Source organism: Acanthisitta chloris, unplaced genomic scaffold (assembly GCF_000695815.1).
Source record: "Acanthisitta chloris isolate BGI_N310 unplaced genomic scaffold, ASM69581v1 scaffold29577, whole genome shotgun sequence".
In the NCBI taxonomy this organism is placed as follows: Eukaryota; Metazoa; Chordata; class Aves; order Passeriformes; family Acanthisittidae; genus Acanthisitta; species Acanthisitta chloris.
In genome coordinates, this window is record NW_008684701.1 from 5,153 (window position 1) to 28,712 (window position 23,560).

The window sequence follows — 23,560 nt, forward strand, 5'->3', positions numbered from 1 at the left end:
ATTTTTTTGTGTTTAACTGTTCCGAATTCCTCCTTAGTTGACTAAAGTTGTCTTCTATTAGATGGAGAGGTGAAAGTGTGATAGGAACTTAGGTGGACTGTCTGAAGGGACAAGAGGGGAAAGTACAAAAACTTTTTAAACCAGTGTTCAAGTAGTGTAATAGAAGTTGTTGCCAGTAGGACCATGTGTCAAATGTGGCACTTGTCACAAGTGTCTGTGATAACACCCTATATGTCCCTGCTGTGAAGCATAAGAAGCAAAAAACAGTTAAAAAAATTGTGAAATATGAGCACAACGGAAGAACAGCACAAGGAACCTGCAAAACCTCAGCAGAGGTTTGCAGAAACTCCTGGTTTCTCTCCCCTTCAAACCATGATGATCTCTTCCTGAAGAAGAGAGGAGAAAAGTTGGTTAAAGTGCTCCAAGGACTGACTTCAGAGCCTTGAAAAACAGAACAAGAGAGGTGAAGCAGGATAATGCCAAGTGTTGAGTGTTTGGTGTTTCTATTTTTTCATATTGGTGATTTTTTTTAAAATTTTTTTAAATGCAGGGCAGATATCAAGATAGGTGGTTCTGACAGGCTGCTGGCTTCACTGCTTTCAGTGAAGCTTGGGATTATTAGTCCTTTAAGAGTAAGTTAATGCTTAGTTAGAATGCAAAATTAAAAGAATTACAGATGACATAAGTGCATCTGGCTGTGCTTCTGGAACACACCAGATGTTTCTCAATTGTTTGGCATCCAGCTTTCATTTCTGGTGACATAGTCGTGGCTGATTTGTTGTGCTGAAAGCAGAACTTGAACTACTATGCTGATTTTGAGTCATTCTAAAAACATTTGTAGGTTATGTTCCCCCTTCCATCTTAGATCATGGACTGAGGAATACAAAGTGAGCACAGTTTTGAAAACCACATGTGAGCTGGTTGAGTTTAAGAAAAACTTCAGGGTGATTGATTTTCAAGGCAGTATTTTCTCAGGATTTCTGTATCAAATAGTATTTTAAACTGGTTTAGTTATTTTAAAACTCTCAGGCCAAACTACCAGTTGGACAGAATGCATGGAAATGTCTTCCAGTGGTCACTTAGGAGTCTTACTGCTCTTCAGACTTGTAATGTAGAGATTTCTGTGCAAATATGCCCTGGTCCAGGATACTTCCAAAAAAATTTGGCAATTAATCATAGGTTCAATAAGAATGTTGCTATGGTGCACTGTTGTCCAATGAAACTTTTCTGTTAAATTTGATTTCCTTTATATGTTTCTGCTTTTAAAACAGATTTATTATTAAAAGTCCAGAGGTCTTTTTAAAAAAGTTCAATAGACTTGAGAATTTAACTTCTATTTTTGCTTAAACTGCTTACAGCTGCATTGTAATCTGGATTGCTACTTCCTTGAAAACAGTATCACTCTAACTCCTCCACAGGGTGTTTAACTGTTGTCTGTCCTTAACTGTCTCTAAGTTTTTTAAGCATGCTGGATAACTAACTGTGCAACTGTAAGAAAGAGCATTCTGGATAAGGACTGTCCTTGTCAATCTCTTCATAGGATAAGAAAAGAAATCACTACATGATAACCACCTGCTTGATACCTTTGAGAGCCTCAAAGTGAACCTGTTTTGCTCTACAGCATTTTCAGATTTGCTTTACAGTGTAAGGAAACTGAATGCATGAGCTTTCTCCTTGCATTTCCCAGTGGGAAGTCTTCCACTGGCTCCATGTATGAACTTGAATAACAACTATCCTTTAAAAACACTAGTTTACTTAGAATGCAATTTGTATTTTCACTATGCTTCAGGTACAGTAGCTGTGTTATCTCAATCTCTATGCATAGAGATCATGATGATAATTACAGAGATGTGAGAAAACAGATGACAGTTGATTCTGAGAATGTTTAGATGTGGTACTTAGCTGAAGCAATTGCAAAAAATCCACATCTTTGTCAGCTCTTTGGTTTTCCCTGCTACCATTCTTCAATGGACTATTCCAGTCATTCTCAATGTTTGTTTTTAATGAATAGAACATGGCATCAGTCAAAGTGTAGGTATGCTGTGCAAATGCTGTGCACCTGAGCTCAGATCACTAATTCCCTTTTACTGTTCTATTGCATTTGCTGAGGCATGTTCATTTGTATGGGGGAAATACTTAGCTGGGCCCTTTAAAGTTGTTTAGACACTCAGTGTGTCTAAAGAGTACTTCACCTTTCCTTGTTGACTTTGATTCAAGATGATGCTCTCCAAGTGTAACAGGTTTTTTCTGTCATTCCAAAGCAGGATGTTCTCCTGTGCACAAAACCCCTCCTACAACATTACCTTTTTGAAGATTGCTGGGCATCATAAGTTAATTTCTGGTTCTTGCTGCAGCTGTTTTCTGTCATACAGACAGGAGTATAAACATTTCACGGCATGTACTTTACTAGAGACTACTGTGCTTCCTTGAAGATAAGCTAAAGCTGCTGTGAGAACTGTGATTTAGTTTTGCTTAAGCCATCCTTCCCAGCAGTCCTGTTGCCCTTGATTGGGTGTGCAGCATTGCACATGCTGTTCAGAGGTTCTGCCAGCCTTCAGTGAACTGGCCTGAGTCCACCAGTTGGGTACAGTTGCTCAGGTGGTGTGTCCTGGACTGGGAACCAACCTTGTTGCCGTGTTAGTTGCCTGTATATTTTATTCAGTCCCTCATGAAGACTGTATTTTTAAGAAGAGTTTACAAAGTATGTAGTAAAACTAGCTTGAGTTCTTGCCTAATGTGAAAAGCAACATTACTTACAAGATGTTAGGAATACCAAGAGAAAGAGCTTCTCTGATAATTGTACTAAGATAGCTGCTTTTATTTCTGTTCCTGTTTCTAGGTTGAACTTTAGCAACCAATAGGGTAGACACACTAAGTGTAGTCATATAGTGCTGCTGTTACTTTAATTCCTTTTGAATAAGTTGAAAAAGACATGCTTCTCTATGTTTGGAGTTTGTGGTTTTCTTGCCAAATTTAAAAAGAGGAATAGTGCCTACAGCAGTGCAGAAACCCACGAGCTAAATCATATAAACTATAGGAAAAGGTGTGTAAAGTAGAAAAGTTATTTGTTTTATGGAAGCTGAAGGTAGTGAGTCTTACAGGATAGCAATCCAACAATGTTAAAACAAGCAAGCTAATAAAGCTCCTTCAGCTGGTCCTGCCTAGGACATTTTACCTAGCTTCTTCCTTGCCAAGCAGATGTCTTCATAAAAAGAATAAAGCAACTGTGAGTTGACTTATATCCTGACCTTATCTGAAATGGGATAATACTGACCAGCATTGTTAAGGTGTAGCTGGTCAGGTTTCAAGTTTGAATTTTATTTCAGAAGTTTCTAGACAAATGGACTTGCTCTGGCTTCACTGAAGCCACAGAAGGGCTCCTATTCATAAGCTCATTGCTTACTTTGGATTAGATATAAAGTAAATAATGCTAATAATGCTGTTCTTTCATTTGTCCACTTAACTGTGTAATGGATTTGGTTTTGTTTAGGTACAACAAATGCCAAGGCAAGTGATAACTTGCTTCTCTGATGTATAGGAGATGAAACTGCTGCAGCAAAAGGTCATTGTTTCCCTTGTTATTTCACGGTAGATCATGACAGAATTGAGTTTAAACTGTTTCAGTACAGTTTGTCTCTTTCATTTGAGGTTTGCAGCATCGCTGCTTTTTCCGGGGACTGTCATGGCACCATTTCTAGGTTGTTGGATATGACCCTCTGCTTGTTCTCTCTGAGAACAGAAACAATAAACCCTATATTATTTCCTATTCTCTCAGCTTGGCATGTTGATTTATCTCTTGGTCACGTATGTGCAGTGGGGAAGGGGTATGTGGTGCTTTGCACAGCCCTGGTGGCCTGCATTGCTATTGTAAAAACACAGGCCAGAGAACTTGAAACTGAGGCAGAAAATTTCCAGAGAGGATCTGGGAAAGCTGTAAAGAGTGAGACCTGCTTGATTGTTCTTCATAGGCTAAGCTTAGGTAGATGTCATTTTTAGGATGATTGAACACAAAAAATGAAACCCTACTCTTCTTAAGTTTCTATGTTTTCAAGGTTAGTATGAAGTGTGCCACTTCAGTTGCATCTCCAGAAAAATTGTAATTAATTTCCAGGATCTGAATCTGCCTGGGAATCTGCCTGGGAATCTGCCTGGGAAAAGGCAGGATTTGTTATTGATTAAATATCTCTCTAGTGTCGACAGTAAGTTGATCCATTGCATGAAACAAGGGAGGTAAGAAACGCTGTATATCTTCCCTGGGTACTAGAGTCTCTAATGTGACAGTGGAAACTCGTGGAGGTTTAGTCTTTATTTTATTTTGGAGCACAGCATTTCTGCTGGCAAAACCAGTGTTGTTTTTTTGTAAAATAAACCATTGGCATGGGGAATATTCTTTTTTGAGTAATAAATCCTATGATTGTTGCACCCATCACTGAAGAAACTTTCCCCTACAGTTCTCATGCCTGAACTACTTGTTCCTGGTGTACTGTATTATTATGGTCCTTGTGCCAAAGGCATGAATTTTTTTCCTTCACATTTAGGACCTAAAAAATGTCTGAAGTTACCTATTGCAGATATACTTGAGCACATTCATCACAGGCTGTTCATAATGTCTACAGTTCATCACTGTGCAGTGGGTTTTTCCCCATGTCCTTAATTTCAAATGAAGTAAGATGCTCAGTGATCAGTCAGCATTGTCCCTGTGCCCCTCTGTGGGACTCTTGCTTTGGCAGTGTTTGCCACTGTGAGTTTCTAACAAAGAAAGCAGAGGAAGGGAGACAGAAAAGCTGAGTGGATAGGAGCAGTGCTCAATTGCCCCTCAGCAGTACCCCAGGGTAGTTAGCTGATGAGCAGCCAGGTGAGGCTGTCTGCAGTGACAGAGACAGCTGTCTGATACTGCTTGGAGTCTGCTGTGTGACTGACAAACCTGTGCTGAATGCAATCGTTTTTCATATTCATCGACTAAGTGGAGCTGATAAGCTTCTAAGAATTAAGGATCACAGACTTAGGGGTTGGGTTAGGTCTGATGGAGAGCTGATTCTGTCACCTAGTCTCCAAAGGCAGATGTCTCATTGTTTTGGGTTTTAACTCTTTTGGCTTCTGGTTTAGATCAGCAGTGTCTGGAAAAATAACTTTCTGCATAAACTGCTCTGATCTTTTGAGGAGTGCTGGTGTGTGCTCTTACAGGTTTGGTCCTATACAGTATTGTCTAAGTGAGCATGCCAAGGTAGTGTGCCATAGGATGGGAGTACTGGGAAAGTACAGAGGAGAAGATGAGGAAGTTAATGAAAGTCATAAGAGGTAGCTGGAAGTGGCACCTTAATGTCAGTCGGGTAATGTGAGTAGCAAAGCTGAAGTTTCAGTGCTTACCAACTAAAATGTCATGTTGTGATGAATTGGAACAATGTGTTATTTTTACCTTTTTTTAAGTTTAGAGCATAAGCTGATCTGTGTGCTTGATGAGATTGATTTACTGTGGGCAGTGGTTGCAATATGTATAAGCACAACTTTCAAATCCCTCAGAATAGGGATACTGGGATATAGGGATAGAAATTGGTAAGGTCTAAAATACTTCGTTATTAATTTTACTTTCCTGCTGGTTTTATTGGATGTAGGTCATCTTTCCATAAATTGATAGTGGCTTTCAGCTTCTCTCCTGTCCAGCAGTGTGTGTGTGTGTGTGGTTGTGTGCTTGGGAGGCAGAACTGTAGTTGAAAGCAAATCAGATAACATAGTTGTGATAAAAAGGATGTTTTTTACAGTCAGTCTAGTACAGGTGACATTCTAGACTAAGGAGAAGTTCCTGTGCAAAGTGAGAACTTTGCCCCTTAATTCTTCTTGTGGATTTTTTTCTCTTTGCTTTTCTTCCCAGCAGCTGAGAAATCTGACTTCGGTACTCATTCAAATAAAACTGCATAATAAAACCCTGAACTAATTTATTTGTCACATCTGAGGCTATACCTCAGCAGACTGTCTGAGGAGGGATGATGTGTTTCTGCATACTTAAGGGATGGTTTGAGGTTTCTCACTCTGAGGTTTATGCAAAGATTATCTGCAGCAGCAGACACCCAACTTGCTTTGTGTTGGTTTCAGCAAGGGAGAAAATAACTGTGTGCCCAGTGTTTCTCTAACATTGACAAGCTATTCTGTTTCCAGTGACACTCTTAAAAATAAGAAGGGGATATTCAAGGGATGAGGTCGGCCGAGAAGGATGTGTGTGGAGGAGGCTTAAGACAGTGAATATCTGTGGCGTCAGGGTGAAATTATGAACAATAAAATAGCTATCAGATGGAATTTCATAAGCAGCTAAACAGTGGCCATCTAGGGCATGCTGAATGCAAAGGACATGTCTAAAGTAAAACATGCTCACATGAGCAGTGTCCGTACAGTGTGGCATGAGGCCAAGTGCATACTGAATTAGGTCACTGCTCTAAGTGTGAATGTTTCCCCTCTTTAGAAAGATGTGCTCATCCTTTTCAACAAGGAACCAAACCAGAATGCTAATATAATAAAAAGACATTAAAAGCATTTTCAATTAGCATGCTGCTCTATTCCCTTGTGCTTAGAGAATCAATGAGCTCTTTTGTAAGGAACAGAAACATTTCCATAGCTGAATATACATAAGGCTCTGGAAATGCAGAAAGAATTAACAACCAGTTGCTTCTGGAGAACTTGCAGATCTTTATAAGCATTGTATAAGCCTCAGATATCTTGTTCTTTGGAGATCAACAGGGACTACTGCAAATTGACTTGTTCTGAAGAATTGAAATAAAGTGAAATATCAGCATGTACAATTTAAAGATTTGGAACTAAATTTTCAAGCACTAAAATGCTGGTTCCAGGGGCTTCTGCGTGATTACTTATTTCCAGATAATCTTGTATTTTTTTATGAACTTCACAATGTACCATGTAACACAATGAATTTCCCCATTGTGATTCTTGGGATCCCATGTGCTTTTGCTCATTCTGGGGTTTCACAGCCTGCTTTCTCTTGTAATCATATTCTACAGCCTGGGAGCAGTTACTGGAATTCCTAAGACGGTGCTGTGCCAGATGCAATTCTTCTCAAATTTAGGTTGTAAATATGCAAACCCAGCCCATTTTCTGAAAAGAGAAGATAGTGAGATAGAATGCTCATAAACCCTTCTTTTCTGATGGGTTAAGAGTGAAGAGTCTTACTGGCTTCTGTCACTCCTTGAAGTATCCAAGATGAAGTCTGTGTCTGACTCCTTTATGATGGCTCTTCTCAGCAGAAGTAATACTGAAAAGAAAAGATATATCCAAACTGGCTCAGTCCCCACTGCTTTAGCAAACTAAATTACCCATTCAGCTCTCCATGTGGAATTTAAAATTTTAATGTTTAACATAACTGGTTATACAAACATTCCTTGCCTTTAAAGGCCACGGGGAAGCTAGTGGAAAAAAATGCCTGTTCTTTATCGTGTTGCACAAAAGTGGTCAAACATAAATAAGCAATGCCTATCTATGTGTAAAAAGGCTGGCTTTTAAATAATTGTCACAAACCCACTAGATAATGTATATCAGCTAATGAAGAGATAATTAGAACCTAGAAGGAAAAGGACCACTGAGCTGTTCACAGCCCACCATGTTGTTCCCATTGCTTTAGAAACAGCTTATTGTATGTTTTCCCCAGGCACCTCTTAAGGCATTGCTCCACCAAACAGCCTTCTAGTGTAAATAGGTAAAGTGCCAATGGGAAGGCTCAGAAATCTGCTGATATTCATAGTCTTTTGTTCTTCTGTTGGGGATGCAGTGCCAGTGGCAAGTCCCTGTGGAGACGTGTTGACTTTCTTAATCCATGCTTACCATGATGATGTATGTTTGACCACAGTTATGAAAGTTATGAAGAACACAGTTATTCTCTCATTGTCCCCTACTATTCTCTAAGGGAATCTTAATCTCCTGGTACATTGTGTCCTCTTGACATCACATCAGGATATCTCTTGTCACTTGCTTCCAAGGCATGAATGAGACCTAAAGAGGCTTAGTGACTCATCAAAGTTGAACACAGGACAGTTTATTGGTGGTAGAGCAGGAATTTAATACAAAGGACCAGTAGACTAATGTCCTAACTTCAGGGTTGTCTATTTTATTGGTTAACAATTATTAAAGTAGTTGGGACTTGATTGATTGTTATTTTATGCAAGTCAGGTAGCTTGATCATTTTTCAATATGCCCTGACTGATGCAAGATGTGCCAGCTTCTGCATGGAGTGGTTTAGTTCAGTCTAGCATTTATTGAGGTTTAAAGAATTTATGGTTCTTTATACTGTTAATTGTGGCTTCAACTCTTACAGTCTAACAGAACAAGAACTCAGTAAGAAATGTGAAAAAACATCATATAGGCAACTTTGTGCTAAAGAAAGCTTGGGAAGATTTTATGTAATTTCTGTGAACTGGGTTTATCTTGTAGATTGTTTTTTCTTCTGTCTCCCTTGATTCACCACATCTGGAAACCAGTCAGTAGTCTGAGGATACATCTGGTGTTGGTCACTCTATAAGCATTTAACTTACATTTATATAATGTTGTGTTTGTGTGATGATGAGTGACTAACTTCTGTCTTATTTGGACTCGATGTTATCTAGAATTGAGCTAACAAAAGCATTACTTACTTTGTGTCAAAGTCTCCAGTAACATTCCACGAGCTAAAAAAGCTTCAGTTTTGGATTACTACTGCCTTTAAGCTGCTGTATTAAGAATTTCTACATAATGTGTCTAAATTATTCATTAACAGGGACGTTAGCACTAGAAGTACTAAAACCTGCTTCAAGCAGTTCTGTAGACATCAGCTGGACACCCCCAACGTGTGCAGCTCTTGCCAAACTTAGTGTGCATGACCTGCCTGCAAACGTAGGGTCAACTATCGAAGCCATTGCAGTTGGTGCTATGAATAAACCACTTAACCTTTCAGGCCTTGTAATTGGAGCTTTCTTGCAAATGAGGATGCTGAATATTACGATACCACATGGTAAGGTTTCTCAGTAAAGCAGTATCCCTGGTGCTGAAAGCTGAATGGGAAGGGAGAAATGTCACAAAGACATATCCGGAGAGACTCATTGCAGAGTGTTTATTGTAAACACATGGAGTGTAAACATCGTGGACTGCATCATGGCCCCCTGATTTGTGTGCAAGATCAGTGGCAGAAGAGCTTTGTGACTGCTGGCAGTGCTAGATATCAGTCTGTCCAAGCCATATATAAGGAGTATTGGAGTGGGCAATTTTTTTTTCTAGTTTAATAAGCATACTAAAACTAAACTGAAAGTCCCATAGCTTCTCCCAAACCATAATTGCATAACACAGTTGAAATGGATGTAGAGCTAATACATTCCTGGATAAATAATTATGAGCTTGAGTTATTTTCTAGGGCCAAATTTTAAATGAAAGTCTTTTCTTGATGTTAGAAAGTGGACTAACACGAATTGAGCCTACTTCTTAGATTTTTATGCTGTCTTTGAAGAGGCTCATAAAATGTTTGGCTGCCATTGGATTTTTGGTATCCCCCTCTTGTGTAACTGTGGTCTTCTTCCCTGGTCTTTTCTTCCAGGCTGGCTTAGTCAGTGGTGTAAGAGGGTGACACATGTAAATGGTCAATGTCTCTTCACACTAGCCTAACCAAATCAAAAGATGAAAATGTTAGTAAGTGGATAATCTGATGTTTCTGATAATGGATAATTCTGCTGTTTCTGTAAACTTGGATATTTAAATCTCCAATACTTTATTTATGAATGAATAGTTATACCCTGAAAGATATTTACCTGAAGTAAGAACAAATGAAATTGCAAGCTTCTGCTGCTTCAAAATAGGTCTTGGAGTTTTTATTGGATTTTTTTCTTTAGATTAGAGGAGTAGGAAGGGCATGGGGTTTGTCATTGAATTTTTTTTTCTTCCTACAGAGGAAAACAAAAAAACCCAAGGGAAACAAAAAAAAAAACCCAAGAAGGAATGGGGGAGTTAAAACAAATAAAAGTTGATGTGACTAGAAGAACTTTTACTGCTTTAGCTAGCTGTGTGACAAATGTATTTCATTAGACTATACATATTACTATTTTCCAGACACTATGTCAAAGGGAATTGCTGATGGGTAATGCAAAGGAAAGAAGTAATGTTTTCTTTTTCTCCTGTTCTTACCTCTTCTACCACCAGTTCTTTGCATCCATGTGTTACACCTTTGTTCATGTTTTCTAAATGACTGGCTGCTTTGCGGTTCTAATATACTCCTTTCTTTTAATTTTAGGTTCTGTCTTCATTTGACTGACTCAAACCACAGATTCCAAGGAAAGGAGGGGAACTGGAATAAAATACTCAAGTGCCAGAGGAAAAGCAAGACTAGCCAATGAAAATTAGTGTTACTAAGCTGTATACTGCTCTCTCACATAGTGGGGGGGAAAAAACTGCTGTCTATTCAAAGCTTACAAAATTACTTTTGCAGACTTTTCTCACAGAACTTTGAATAGGCTAAACCTCTTTAACTAGGGCTGAATTAGGAGATGGAAATATGACTCCTTGCTGGCGTCTTACATCTTCTTCCCCCTCTGCAGGTTTTTTTATTTTGGTGTAGGAAACCCTGCACAAATTGTATGGCATCAACCAGACTTACAGTTGATGGCTATGGATGACACAGGAACTTCAGATTTACATCACTGCAATGACACCTGATTAAGGCAAAGGTTGAAAACTGCTCATCAGCTATGTTATCAGAAGTTGTAGTAGATACTACAGTCACACTTTCTCTCAGATTTGAAGTCTGGGGTGATGTCCCTGGAAAGTATGAGCAGATAAGTCATCTTTTAGGACTGGAAACAGAAATAATCTGAAAATGCCCAGAAGAGGCTTAGTAATTCAAGCCAGGACTCGTTGGCTGTTGGTGGGCCTTGCTTTACTATTCAGTTTAGTCTTGCTCATGTATTTGCTCGAGTGTGCTCCACAAACAGATGGTAATGGATCTCTACCTGGTGTCGTAGGCGAAAACATGGGTAAAGAATACTATCAAGCTCTCTTGCAGGAACAAGAAGAGCATTATCAAAACCGAGCTACCAGTCTGAAACGTCAGATTGCCCAGTTAAAGCAAGAGCTTCAGGAAATGAGCGACAAATTGAAATCCCTGCAGGAAAAAAAGAGCCCAAAGGTCAATGGTATGAACTACCAGGGCACCAAAGAACAAACATCCAATGATCTCCTAGAGTTTCTTCATTCTCAGATTGACAAAGCTGAGGTGAGCATGGGGGCCAAGGTGCCTAGCGAATATGGTGTCATTCCTTTTGAAAGCTTTACGTCCATGAAAGTATTCCAGTTGGAGATGGGGCTCACTCGGCATCCGGAAGAGAAACCTGTTAGAAAGGATAAACGAGATGAATTGGTGGAAGTTATCGAGGCTGGCCTAGAAGTTATCAATAATCCAGATGAAGAAGATGGACAAGATGAAGATGATGGAGTAGGAGAGAGGCAGCTATATAGTGAAAATGATTTTATAGAAGGTATGTTTATTACATGCTTTCCAGCCCATTGACAGAATGTCACAATAGGCATTTAATGGTGTTTTTAGTTTTAGGTGTTTTACCTACTTAAATATAGTCTCGAAGAGTAATTGCATAGTGAGAATCTTTATTTCTAAAAATGACTGTTACTGCTTCATTATCTTGTGTTTTGAGTAGGGAGTAAGGAATGCAGTTCAGGAGAAGGGTTCACCACAAGGAGTGTACAGGGGAAGCTGTGTCTGCTTAAATTACTGAGGCATTCATAATTTATTGTAGCTAAAGTCTGTGTGACACAACTGCTTATGGTACTAAATAACTGAAAGACTTCCAGTGGGAGGGAGAAATTGATTCGTCTCTCTTTTTTGAGAGTACTTAAACAACCCAGTATGAAGCTACAGGGGTTTTCTTCACTCATCTTTATGCCACTTTTAGTTAATATTCGAGCTTTTGGCTCTCTTAGAGGTGGCATAGTCATATTGGAGGGAGAGCATTGGTAGTCTAATGTGTTGTGGTCATGTTGGCTGAAGAACTTGGCGTCCTGAATAGACCTTTCACAGTATACTAGTTATGAGTCGGTTAAGCTGTGGAGCCTTGAACTGTTCCCTTGTTCTCTTTTTAGTTCTGTCTTGGTGCTTGTAAGTGTAATTACAGAACACATTATTATAAAAGCAAATGCAGCAGTTAAGCTTTCCACACTTTGTAACACCTTTAAAAGATGCATTAGTGAGAATTCCCATAGGTGGCAGCTTTCAAGGTGCAGTCTGGTGCTAATGGGAGATAAATATTATCAAAAACTGGCCTAGTGCCTCTTCTTTACATTTACAGTTCATGCTGCCATAAAATAACCAAAAGGTGGACCTTTTTTTATAAGACCATTACTGTAAAAGGGATTCTGGATCTCAGCAGTGATGTCTTCACTATTAAGCAAGCATGCTGGTGAAAGGTACCGTTGGCCTTGAAATAAACAGTTCCTTCAGTCTCAGATGAGGTAATTGGTCTGTAGGGCAAAAAGTCTCTGCTTTTAATAGTTTGATGCCTGTACTCTTCTTCATTCCAGAAGGTGGGGCAGTCATGGAATCCACTCAGCAGTGTCGGTGTAACTCAGCCAGTGCAGCGTTAGTACTGTTCTCAATTAAAACCATATTATTTTGTCTGGAGTTAGTCATTCTTGCAGTCTTTTATTGTTTTATGTCTGCATTAAGTATTCAGCTGCTTTTCCATTGCCTTTTTTAGACACTGCTTACACTCTAGTGGATTTTTATTTTGCCGTGACTGAAATGACTGTTGATTTTTTAGTGTACTGCCTTTAATGACAGACCTTCAAGAAAGCAAGTGGCATTAGGACCTTAGAACTATACTTCATGCTTCTACCTCTGTTCACACCAGTATATTAATAATTGGTTTTGGAAATCAAACTCATTTCCTTTTGCTGTAAAGACATTCATTTCAAACACAGGGTTACAGGAACTGGGAAAGAAAAGGGGTTTATTCTGTATTTGGGTGTGTTAGCAACTAACCGTAGTGATGTCTGTATTTATCAGTGGCTTTTTTTCAGACAGAAGTTGAGTTGTGTGGGTCTTCTGTGGGGTTTTTTTTGCATGAATACTACTGGCTGATTTAGCCAGCAACAAAAGGCTGCTTCTGAGCATTACAGCCCTTTCCCTTCTCTCCCCCACTGCATTGTTCCAAAACAGGTGTGAGAAATGGAACCAGACAGTAGTGGTACCCACAGGTCCCTTGCCCAGCAGCCCTAGCTCTAGCATGCTACCTCCATTGTCAGTTTGTGCATCCCCATTTGATGGAAGCCCAGGTGGGAAGCTGATGCCTTCCTGTTTAGAAAATACTGCTCCTTAAAGCTGTCATAAACTGGTAGGTCTAAGTTTCATAGCAGACTTGATATATGTACTGAAGTCCTGTAACTATCCTGTCTAAATTGTTGCTGCATTAGTGTTGCTCATTTAGAAGAACAGCTTTTTAAAGTTGGCGTGAGTCAAAACAAGTAATTTAGGTTTTGCATCCTCTTCAGTTGGTAATAGATTATTTTGCAGTGAGTAGTTGAGGACTAAAACTAGAGTATTGTGTAATCCACTCAGTGTGTGGATTATTTTTTTTGTTCTGGGACAAAAGAGAAAACATGATACTGCATTAGTTAGTACATAGCCATTATGTTTTATGCTCGGTATAGATAAACTGATTTTGTTTTTGTTCTGACTTGCAGGATTTTTTTCTCAAAGCTATCTACAAAAACTTACCCACAAAACTGTGCCACAACCTAAATGAGAAACAGGCATTTTTATTGTGGAAGTGTTCTAGCTTCCTACCTCAGCTGGCTACATTTTCATGTAGGTAAATGTTTGGTTCTGGGAATTAGGTCAGCTTTTTTCCTAGACTTGTGAAATAGTAGACTAGAGTTTGAACTGTGTAATCCTTTGTGGTATGTACTTTCAGGTACTCTCTCCTTAGAGAATTTGATGACCATTTAAATTCAAGTCTAGAATCTCTTTTCTTATAGACAGTTGTACCTGTTAGTATCTTTTAATCTCTGCTGAATGTGTCTGAAATTCTTTCCCAGCATTTATGTTGCCTCTGATGTCCAGTCAGTGAAATATCACTGTCTTCATTTGAAAAAGCATCAAGAATTTATTACTGTGTTTTAGGATTTACCTATATTGGAGTAACTTGAGGTGATAAATACTAGTAACTTGAATTTAAAATTAATCTGCCTTCTATTTCAGAAATGAATCTGTCTTTTTGAAAAAAGTACACTTAATTACTCAATAATACACATGGTAGTCTGATTTTGATTTTTTTATTACTCTTTTATTACTTTTTATTACCCAGTTTGAAGCTCTCTCTACAAGTTTGCACATCCCAAGGAAAGATACTTTTCCCCTTTTTTGTCCAATGACCCCCAGATCAGTCCCAGTCAGACCAAGCTTGCCTGCCTATATCCCAAGGTCAGAGTACCCAAAGCCTTGACTCTGGCACCATTGTTTCAGCCAACTGTTGACCTTTCTGGTTCTTCTGGTCATCTCACAATCCTCACCCTGGACCTCACAGATGGCTGTAAAGATGTCTTAGGCACCGGAGTCCTTGACCATCTCTCCCAGGCTTCCATAATCTTTCCTAATATTTTGTAGGCTTCTGTTGGCTATGTCACTAGCTCCCACATGGAATACTAATAGTGGGTAGTAGTCGTTGGGTTTGACAATGTTTGGCAGTCTGTGTGACATCTCTGATTTGTGCTCCTGGGAGACAACACTTCCCTCAACAGCAGGTCAGGCCAACAGACGAGTACTTCCGTGCCCATCAAGGCTGAGTCCCCTACTACTATTACCTGCCTTCTTTTCTTAGTTGGGCTATTATTACCAATGTTCCCTTTCTTCAGGAGCCTGTGACATTAAGTCTTGAAAGGTGATAAAAAACTCATTGAGGAGCCTCCATGCACAGCTTTACTTCACTAACAGCGTAACTGGTTTCTTTGGGTTACATTTATCAGTGTAACTGGCTTATTTTATCAAGAGGTTAAAAGCTGTTCCATTGGATAGACATTTAAAATTAACCTTTGGAAAACAGAAGCATTAGCATGTTTTCAGAAGCTAATTATCAATTATCTAATCTCTAACAAATGTCTTCTTACTGACTGTCTAGCAGTGCTGCTGTTTGGGTCCATTTCTCTTGCTTCTGTGTTTCCAGTTGGAACGGGGCAAGTCCCAGCAACTGGCTGAATCTAAAGGGGAGACTCCCCACCCATCCTTGGTGTGTTAAAATCTTTTATTACAATGCTGGAAGCTTTAAGTCAAAACTGTTCCAAAGTCCTTGCCATCCATGGAACAGTGTGGACTGTTTGTCATGCACACGGTCCCTTTAGTGTGTGCTTCATAAGATCAGAAACTGGCCAGTGCCCAGGGCACTTCAGTGGAGACTTTTATAACACACCAAAAAAAATAGGACATATATCTTAAATTCCATACACAAAACACTTTCTTGGTAGTTGTAAAACAAGTAATAGTATTCAAGGCAATGGAAGAACAGCTTTTTTGGCTTTGTTAGTAAGTGGTCCCCAGTATTCTGTGTTTAATTTGTTTGGTGAGAAGCACAACTTCTGTGAAGGGAATAATGCTTCATGGATCAGAAATAGCAGCTGTTAAATTATTTCTGGTGCTTTTTATGTCTTTGCTTATGGAGTTGTGTTTTGGATGGCAGCCAGTGTATGCTAGTTGGAAGGTGAGATAGCAGGTTTTATTACATGAGTCAGTCCCAAGTGTTAAAAACCTGAATATGCTAAGAAGTAAACCAGATGTGGGTTCTTTTCCTAGCTGTTCTCAATTCTGACTTCTATGTGTAGAAGCTTTAATCTTATAAAAGTATTCAAATTAGTAGATTACCAAGAGAGGTTAGCTTACAGCAAGGAGAATAACTCAAGGAGTACATACTTACTATTTGAAAGAAGTGTGGCACTGGTAGGATGTTTAGATTCAAAAATTTGGAATCTTGTATTCCAGCAATTGGAAGTTGGCAAGGCACTATTCAAATTTGGATTTGTATATTAAGCTCTTTATGAAGTTACAGCATTTTTTAAAAAATTAATCTAGAAGTTTTTGCTCTGTACCGCAGCCTTCTGTTGTAGACTGGCATCTAAGCTTATCATTTGTTTAAAGATAAGTTATTGGCAGCTGACATGCTTTTTAGAAACTTCACTCATGTTGTAAGTTGTAGTTTTATCTGCAAACAAGTATTGGATGCTAGAGAAAAGAATGTACTGAATACTGAATGTTAATTTATACAGGGTTGCTGGTACAGGTATTTGCAGAATATTACATGTGAGCATGATGTGCAAGCACTGCTACATCAGCTGCTTCATTAACCAAGATGCTGTTTTCAAGCTACTGTGCTGGACTATGCAGCACAAAGGGTTGGAGTGGAAAAGGGTTGAGAGGAATTTACAATCTTTTGCTGCTTCTGACAGTCAGCTTGTAGACTGAATGTAGACTTTCATTGTTTGAAAGCCATTTTCAGTGCTTGTAATTAATACTGATTTGAAACTGAGCAGTGTGTTGCATACTTTATACCGCATTGACAAAGTGTAAATGTGGATTTCTGTCTTCTAAAGGAGAACATTGCAGAACTTTGTTCAAAGACGAAAAAGCATCTCAGTTGAAAGGTTAGATTAGGTCACCATAAACTTCAAGTGTGATGGCACCAGCTTGTTCTCCCACAGACCCTCTGTCATCCACATTTCATATCAGGTCTGCTAGTGTACATCTTCTCCAGAAGAAAGAGTGGATTACAGACTGAGTATTGGAGGAGATTAGGGAGTTTACTGTAAAAGAGAGGCTGTTGGGCAGAAGGAGGGAACATTAGTGAATGAAATTGGATTTGGTTTGGGCATGAAGACTGGAGCAGAGGAACAGAGGGAATTGGGTAGATTTAGGGAAAAGACTCTGTAAAGGGAGCCTGGGATATAGAGCAATAAAGGACAAGGTGGTGAGCACATTTCTTTGCTTCTTGTATTGAATGAGAAGGTAATGTGGAACATGGAGGAATACTTGCCTGGGGATAAGGAGAGATGAAGATTTCTTATCATCACTTCTTTCTAGTTCCTGAAATAGTAAAAAAACAAGCTGTTCTAAGTTTGAGGACTGCTCCTTTCACATACTTTATCCCATGTTGATTTCAGTTGCAAAAACCGGTGACAGCGACAACAAAGAGCACAAAAGAGAACCCTTTGTGTTATCAGCATGGCTTGTCTATTCTGTGCCCTGCCACCACCTGCTTCCTGGGTGGGAGGCCTGGAGACAATTTCAGCTGCTCTGCAGGCTGGCTTGCCTGAGAAGGGGCAGCTCAGGCCAGCCAAGTGAGTGGAAATCCAGTGGTTATATGGTGTAAGGGTGTTCATCGCACTTGGGGATATGCAGCTGTTCCTAACTTTCTCAGTGGTCTGTGTGTTCAGTTAACTGGAAGCTGTTTGGTTCACAACGTAGCTTGTGGTTTTTCTCTATAATACACCTTTTTCTTGCTGGTGAGAGGCAAGAGCAGCTATGGGGTGAACATAGGGCAGTTTTGTTAGAGGATTTTTTGTCATCGTTTCTTAGTCTTAGGTTAGTATAGATACTGAATTAGCAACTGAGAGCTTAGTTCAGTCAAAACCACAGTTGAGCCTTGGTCTTTTCCTTTGTGATGTAAAATTAGAGAGGCTGTTGGTTTAACTTGCTTCCTTGATGGTCCTTAAATGAAATGACCGTGTTCTGAATGGGATAGATTTTTTTCTTCATATGAGGAGTAAAATATCCCTAAATATATAGTCCTGTTTCTGGAGGATTAGTGTTGTTTCCTCAAAGTGTTGCAGCCACGCAGAAAACTTCTGCTTATGTCCTTCGAGGACCATGGCTGTAATAAAACACTGAATTTTTTTATCAGATAGAAAGCACTAGCTAGTGGTCGGCAGCAAAAATAATTTTAACGCATTCCAGCATTATCACACAAATTTTTCATTTAGATACCCCATGTCAGATTTTGCAGGTTTTGTCAAGCAAGTTATTGTCATTTGTTCTGCCCACAGCTTGTGTTGTGTTGATTGCTGGCCAGATGATCTCAGCTTTTACTGTGGACTAGCTCAGGGAAAGAATCTTTCTGAAGGGCTTAAGAGCAGGCAATATTAGATTTCAGCCATCCTTTTCCATAGCAAATAGCTGAATTCCCTTTTTGTTGGGAAGATCCAGCATGAATTCTGCCTGAGAATTTGGGTTAGGACCATAAAACATGTTGTTTCTAAGAAGTAGGAGGAGCTGGAATTTGGGATTGTTGCTCCAGTCTGATCTAAAATATTAGAAGGGTGACTGTGATTGATTATGGTTTGTGGATTTTTGTTTTTAGGAGAAACCCAGAAGCTTTGCCCCAACTTCTTTAGTTCTTAGGAAAATCAGTGTTTCTGAAATACAATTGCTGGGATCTTTGACTTCACAAATTACTTGTGTGACTTATTCTTCAGGTTACTATCGTACAGAAAGAGATAAGGGGACACAGTATGAGCTGTTTTATAAGAAGATGGATGGCATGGAATACAGGCATGTCACCTTGTTCCGACCTTTTGGACCCCTCATGAAAGTGAAGAGTGAAACGGTCGATATTTCTAGATCGATTATTAACGTTATTGTTCCTCTTGCTGGAAGAACTGAGGCATTTGCACAGTTTATGCAAAACTTTAGGTAGGTGCATGAGATTACACAGTGAGCGATGTTACTGATTTTCAGCATTTTGTTTCCTTTTCAAAACGAATTCCTGTTCTGGTTGATTAGTGACAGAACTAATGATTCCAATATTGTGTGCAACTGCCTTGGGATATTTGTAATTGAACCTAATGTATGGAGAAAAACTTCTAAAATCAATTTAAGAGATTCTCAAATTGCAGCAAATCCCCTTTTAGACCAGGTGCCCGGGTCATTGTGAACCTGGGCACAGATGATTTTGAACATAATCTTTGTATTTGTATCAGTTTTAGAGCTCCTTTGTATAGAATAAGGTGTCGAAATGTGACACACAGTATTGGAACCTTCTGATTCAAATGGGAATGCTGGGAAAAAAAGAGGGGAAACCATCTTTGCTTGTTTTCTTTTGAAGCTATTTGATGCCAGCCCAGAATACTTAAGTCTGCTAATACTATTTAATGCTGTAGCTTTTAAGTACCTGAAGTCTCTGTTGTATTGCAAGTAGTTATTAATATCAGCTTATCTTTGTGCTTATAGGGATGTGTGTATTCATCAGGATAAGCGTGTTCATCTCACAGTGGTGTATTTTGGACAAGATGGTCTATCAGAAGTAAAAACCATCCTCGAATCTGTGGCTAGGTAAGTGTGTTGATCCAACATCAGTCAATACAAACAATATTGATTGGTATTTAAAATGTTTTTTTTAAAGGAGTGAAAAAATAAAAATAATAAGTTTATACTCCATTACAGGTGACTAGGAAAAGTAGGCTTTATTTACAGTATGCTATTTTTGGTTGGCATTTTACAGCTTAGGTTGCAAAATTCTCCTAAGACTACTCAAAATCAAGTTATAGGCCAAAAAAAGACAATCCACAAAACGACAGGGGTGAGTTTTGCAGTGGATATTTAGTCATGCTAGCAAATTGATCAGAGTTGAAGTTCTTTGGAACTGAGATGTACATTTCAGTTATTTCCTTGGAGAAACAACTTTATTTAAGGACAAGGGAGAGAAATGTGGTCTCAGTAGGCCTCTGATGTAAACTAACTTTAAGCACAGTTTTGTTTGTTGGGTTTTTTTCTCTGAAGGATGGAACAGGTAATGGCATCCATAACCCTGGAGCCAAGGAGCACTACCTGAGCTCTTGTGCTTATCACTGAGCTGTGAGTCTGTTACCCTTGTTAGCCAAAAATAAGCCAAGTTATCATATAATCAGTGTCTCACAATGCTGACCAGGGCTCTGCTTGATGACATACATTAGGCATAGGCTATTGTGTCACCAGCTTTTAAGATGTGATGGCGAGTTGACTTGGCATGCACAGGCATCTTCTAGAAAGGGAGGAGAGAATTTGAGCCTTTGTCCTGCAGAGTCTCCCTGGCTCCTAGGTAGCTGTGTGCTGGCCCCCTCCATTTCTGAGGCCTCTCTTCTGCCTGCCCTGCTCCCTGTGAGATGTCCTCTTCACAGCATTGAGTCAGACTCAGTGCTGCAAACTCACTGGGCCTGTATCTGGTTCTGTATCTTCTTAGTGGTGCTGCTGTTGAGTGTCTTCACTCAGTTCTCTTCAAGCATTGCACTCTGAAGTAGACACTTAACTTTGCCTGAAGATAGTCCCTGGGTGTATTTCCAGTCTCCCTTTGGTGCTTCTTCCCTCCTCTGCCAAGAGTACAGGCGTGTGTGCTACTGGTATGAAATAGTGAGGAGAGGCAAACTGACTGGGTTACAGTGGCATCAGTACACAGGTGGCCTTTGCCTCCTGAGTTTGGTGATGCCAGGACTCCAGTTTTCTGTTTGCTCTCCTCTTTGAACTAGTGAAGACACATATTGCTCTGTTAGTCAGGACTTCCTAGTTTGAGAGGATAAATTTTAGATGCCATTGTATTCCAGAAAGCACTTCAATTCATGTCCGTTGCTAATAGGCCTTTAAATCTGTCTGAATGACTAAACACAGAGTGAAGTTATGAAGTAAGGCTGAGGTCTATTTTTTACATTGTCTAAACTTAGAACAGACAACTAAGTGGAACAGGTATTTTGTTCTCATCCTGATGAGAAAACTGGGTTTCTGGAATGAAATTACTGTAAAATGCTGAAAAATTACAAATACCCCTCCCCACGGATTTATTTTGAGTTTGGCTCTGTTTTTCTTGTAGAGAAACTGATTTTCACAATTACACGCTTGTCTCTCTGAATGAGGAGTTTAACCGAGGCCGAGGGCTTGATGTGGGTGCCAGAGCCTGGGAAAAGGGCGAGGTCCTGATGTTCTTCTGTGATGTTGATGTTTATTTCACAGCCGAGTTCCTCAACAGTTGTCGCTTAAATGCTGAGCCTGGTATGTTCTTTGCTGTTGCTGTAATGGAGTCTTGTCATTTTGTTTGACTTCAACTGACCTGCATTGAGCTTGCAGAAAACTAACTTGAATGGTGGAGCTAATTCGATACCATGCACCTTGGAAAATGAGGCATACTCTGTGCACAAAAGGCAGTAGCATTGAGACTGAGAAATAACTTTTGCTTTAGTGTAGCTGGTTTTAAAAACACGTTGTTTCTTTTGTACAACATGTACAATTTTCATGTTTTCTTAAGATTTAGTTGTCTAAAACAAAGCTGGACAGTTTAATTCCTTTAACAATTAGACTGCATGTAAATTTGTATAACAAAACTCAGTGCAGGCCTCTGCTGTGGAAGATGATTTTTGTTATATTGAAATCTCTAACAAGTTTGATTTATGTCTTCGCACGTCTGGCCAAGACACATCACACATGAATGATTTTTCAGCAGAGCTACAGTGTGCTCTCCACAGTGAGTGAGCTCCACATTTACATCCCAAGCTCTGAAATTTTCTGACTCTTTTTCACAAGTTTGTATAAGGCTTGCTTCTCCAGGCTTCTGCCAAGAGGGATAAAGCTTTCTTGAGTTATCAAGCATGCTACTTAAGACTTCCTCCTGTCAAACATGTGCTTGGGTTCCTTTTTTTAGTGCTTAGTCTTATTCCAAATTTGTTGGAGCCAGAAACCATTTTCTCCAAATGTTAATTTGGAATGCCTAGATACTTTTGCTTCACATAATGAACAGGCAAGAAAATCCTCTATAGCAGATATTTGGATTTTATTTCATGCTTTTTCTTTCATTTCTGGCCGTCTCTGCACGTCATGAAACAAGTTGTATAAATAGTTGGAAAAATTTTGGAGAGGAGCATCCTGGGGGCTCTAACAAGGAAAGGAGTTCGAGAGACTGCTTGACAATTCATACTGGCAGTTTGCCACCTTTGCTTGAAGTGAGATCTGAAAATGCTTCTCACACGTTTGTTGTTCATGCCCAAATCAGTGTACTGAGTATCCTGGTGGATTCTTATCAGTACCTTTGCAGCACTGGTGATACAAGACATCCCTGAAAAATACCTATCTGGCTTCTGTAGTAAACACAGAACTGGTGTGTCAACATAGTCAGGATGCTCAGAGTGTTTATTGCCCTTGCAGGACATCCTAGATGTACCTGCTTTTACATGTTTGCAGAAAGAGGCAAACTCGTAAAACTCAAGCAATGCAAGGTGTTACTTGGACTTGGTTATTTTTTAGTTTTACTCCATACTGTTATTGCAAGGGTTTTTCACTATCACCTAATGTGACACTGTGAGATATAATATTTTATATGTACATATGTATAACTATATATAAATGTAGACTGTGTATATATAAATATGTACATATATATTTTAATTTTTTAATTTTGTGGGCTCTGCTGCACAAGATATTACGAGCTGCCTAAGTGGGAAATCCTAGCAGTTAGACTTCGTGTTTATTTGTTTTCACTAGATGGCTAATAGGTAATATTTTACTTAAAGAGAATGTTTCTTCTTGCCTTCAGAAAGTGTACCCACAGTGAGTAAAAATTACCTTTTGACTTCCAGGGAAAAAGGTCTTTTATCCTGTGGTATTCAGCCTTTACAATCCTGCTATTGTCTATGCCAACCAAGATATACCACCCCCTGTGGAGCAGCAATTGGTAAGCAGCATTATTTATTTTGGATAGGATTAGGTGTGCTTTGTAGCAAAACAAAATGAAGTGTGACTGAATAGACTGTTTGGGATATCTTATGACCTTTGGCAGTGTTTATCTAAACACTTTTCTCTGCTATGGACAAAGCACTTGGAAGAAAGCTTATCAAAGAGTATAAAATTCATTCTTAGATAAACTTGGAGTTCTACCTAGTTTAAAAAAAATGAAATTGCTATTAATCAAATGAAGTCGGTAGTTCTGATCTGTTGCTTATTCTGGCTTGGAAAGCCAGTATTTTAGGAGGATGGTGTCATAACATGGCAATGAATTGATGAGAGTCAGAAAAGCTCCCCTCAGTATCGACTCTTTGCTAGCTAACAAATAGTAGTTGTAGGAAGTATGTCATGTAACTCGAGGTGAGTTTAGTCAATTGCTTTTTTGTGGTCTGGACAGCTGTGCTCTGTGCATGTTTCTTTACTTTTGCCATCCAACATCTGCCAGAACCGTTGGATCTTATACTGCTAATTTCATCTTGCTTTTGGAATGAGACACTGCTTCTAGGTAAGCTTATAGTCAAAATAGTAAACCCTGCAAACATTCAAGAGGATAGGTTTAAGAATAACTTGGGGCTCAGCAGTAAGAAAAGTACTGTATTTCTGTGTCTTTGTTGCCTGAAGATGGTATGGCCATGGTCAGTGTCCAGCTGACTCTCTTTCAAGAGACTGCATGAATGAAATTGGGTTTTGCAGCTGTGACTTGTGAGATGGACAGGTTTGGAGGAGAGAAAGGAGAGAGTGCAGGACTACTGTACTAAAATAAAAGGAAAACATAATGACCCTCATTCCCTACATTGTTTGCAAAGATCCTGC

The 23,560-nt window shown here is 39.3% G+C and overlaps 1 protein-coding gene across 1 annotated transcript in view; it reads left to right on the top strand.

The window, feature by feature from the left end:
• The first annotated feature begins 10,834 nt into the window (after positions 1-10,834).
• Positions 10,835-23,560, top strand: part of CSGALNACT2 (chondroitin sulfate N-acetylgalactosaminyltransferase 2) — a 14,855-nt gene continuing 2,129 nt past the window's right edge. Inside the window, exons 1-5 of the mRNA XM_009079446.1 lie at positions 10,835-11,492; positions 18,484-18,700; positions 19,238-19,339; positions 20,847-21,025; positions 22,603-22,697. Coding sequence (XP_009077694.1) covers positions 10,835-11,492; positions 18,484-18,700; positions 19,238-19,339; positions 20,847-21,025; positions 22,603-22,697 — 1,251 coding nt within the window. The remainder of the gene's footprint in view (positions 11,493-18,483; positions 18,701-19,237; positions 19,340-20,846; positions 21,026-22,602; positions 22,698-23,560) is intronic.